Raw genomic sequence first — 2,005 nt, forward strand, 5'->3', positions numbered from 1 at the left:
GGTGGTGGAGGACAACCCTGCATCAGCTTTTCTGGTAGCAGGAGTCTTTGAAGCTATAATCAGTATGTGGAATCTCCTTTTCCGGCTCTCCCCGGAATATTTTGGAACAGCAGTGCCACAGGGGTCCGTCCTCGTACCGCTAAAAAAGCTCTTGCGGCTCCGGTCTGACAGGTCCTGTCACTCCTGTCTAGCACAGACCGCTAGGGGACTGGTTTTCCATCTCTCAGATACATAAGGACTTCGCCAGAGCTGGATGGCCCTTAGTCACGAAACCATTCTTCAGAAATGTAAGAAATATACTCCTTCTTTATTTTCTCTTGTCTGTGAGACCTGCAAGCAACTGGTGTGGTCTGTTCCGAGAAAAAAAAAAACGTAGAAGAAGAAGAAGGAAAGAAAGAAAGAATGGAAAGAAAAAAAAAGACTGAAGGCTCCACCAAATAGCACACTTAGACCAAAGGAATGAATGCAGACGGTCTGTGATGCCTGTTCCCCGAAATCCCCCCATAAATGCAGATTTTAATGAGATCGCCCACCCTTTATTATTCCACTGCAACATGCAACGGAGCTCCCAATTAAAACACGTTTCTCCAGCTCTCTCGGCCGACTGCCGGCACACCACCTTCAAAGCAGTGTGGCATTGGCGGGTGTTTTATCTGTTGTGGTTTTCCTCCCCATGATGAGGAAGACCCATTAAAACATCCACGTGGTGTGTGTGTGTGTGTGTGTGTGTGTGTGTGTGTGTGTGTGTGTGTGTGTGTGTGTGTGTGTGTGTGTGTGTGTTTGTGTGTGTGTGTTGGGAGTCTTCATCACACTCATGCTTGTAACAGAGCTCACTCGTGGTGGCTCACCCTGGCAGGGATTCGAACCTCTGTCTCATGGCTGCGTGTGCTTTGTGATTGGCCAGCCCGAGACCCTTCCACACCCACTCGTACGCTCATCACCACAAACACATTCCTCTGCGGTCGTTCGGCAAACAATACACTGGGAAACACACGTCATATGTGGGATGCCAAGCAGCCCATTCACAAGGGCTGGTACAGAGAACGAGAGAGACAGATAGAGAGATTCAGAGAGAGAGAGAGAGAGAGAGAGAGAGAGAGAGAGAGAGAGAGGGGTGGAGAGAGAGAGGCAGAGAGAGAGAGAGAGAGAGAGAGAGAGAGAGAGAGAGAGAGAGGGAGAGAGGGAGAGAGGGAGAGAGACAAAGAGAGAAAGGGGGAGAGAGAGGGGTGATGAGGAAAATTACTCAAGACAAAAAAACTCCAACAGCAGCAGCAGCAGCAGCATGTCCTCTGAGGCCCTCATGATAGCATCAGCCTGGGCTGCCTCTGGCTGGTTTGGATAGAGGCAGCCAGGGAGAGGGTGAATGAGAGAACAAAGAGAGGGAGAGGAAGAGAGGGAGGTAGAGAGAGAGAGAGGGTGTTCGCTGATATACGGGGAGATGGGGATGTAGTGAGAAAGAAAAAGAGAAAGAGCAGCTAGTGAAAGATGGGGAGATGGAAAGAGAAAACTGGAGGCAGAGAGAGAGAGAGAGAGAGAGAGAGAGCGAGAGAAAGGAGTTGAGTTAAAGGAGAGCTTTCAGAGGTCTGTTTTATCCTCTGCACCTCTGCAGCGCACCCTGATTTCAACCCCCACCCCCACCCCCCCCCCCCCCCCCCCCCAGCTCCCCCAGCTCCCCCAGCTCCCACCAGCACCACCATCCTCCCCCCCTCTCCGTCGACCTTAAAAAAGGAGCGAGAAGTGAGGAGAATTAACAGTAATGTGCCGCAATGGCACATTCAGCTGGGTTAGTTGGAGTCCATCTGTCCAACCTCCACTGTCAGAAAGGGGCAACACTCAGTCAAAACTCTCCCCGCTTAACAATGCAGTCCACTGGGGAGTGAAGGGAAGGAGAGGATGGGGCACTGGAGGCTGTCGAAAGCACATCCAGCACTGGACGTCAAGAATGCTCGTTGATACTTTTATTTGGTGCAAGAATGCAGTGACATAACTGTGTCAAGATAATATG

The 2,005-nt window shown here is 50.8% G+C and overlaps 1 protein-coding gene across 1 annotated transcript in view; it reads right to left on the reverse strand.

Moving 5' to 3' along the window:
* The window catches only part of nav3 (neuron navigator 3), a gene marked incomplete at its 5' end in the record, with an annotated part of 122,979 nt that extends 122,041 nt beyond the window's left edge, over nucleotides 1-938 (reverse strand). The window contains one exon of the mRNA XM_080851375.1: nucleotides 849-938. Within this exon, the coding sequence (XP_080707501.1) occupies nucleotides 849-938 (90 nt within the window). The remainder of the gene's footprint in view (nucleotides 1-848) is intronic.
* Nucleotides 939-2,005: the final 1,067 nt, after the last annotated feature.

The sequence above is a fragment of the Sprattus sprattus genome (genome assembly GCF_963457725.1).
Source record: "Sprattus sprattus genome assembly, chromosome: 14".
Taxonomy (NCBI): domain Eukaryota; kingdom Metazoa; phylum Chordata; class Actinopteri; order Clupeiformes; family Clupeidae; genus Sprattus; species Sprattus sprattus.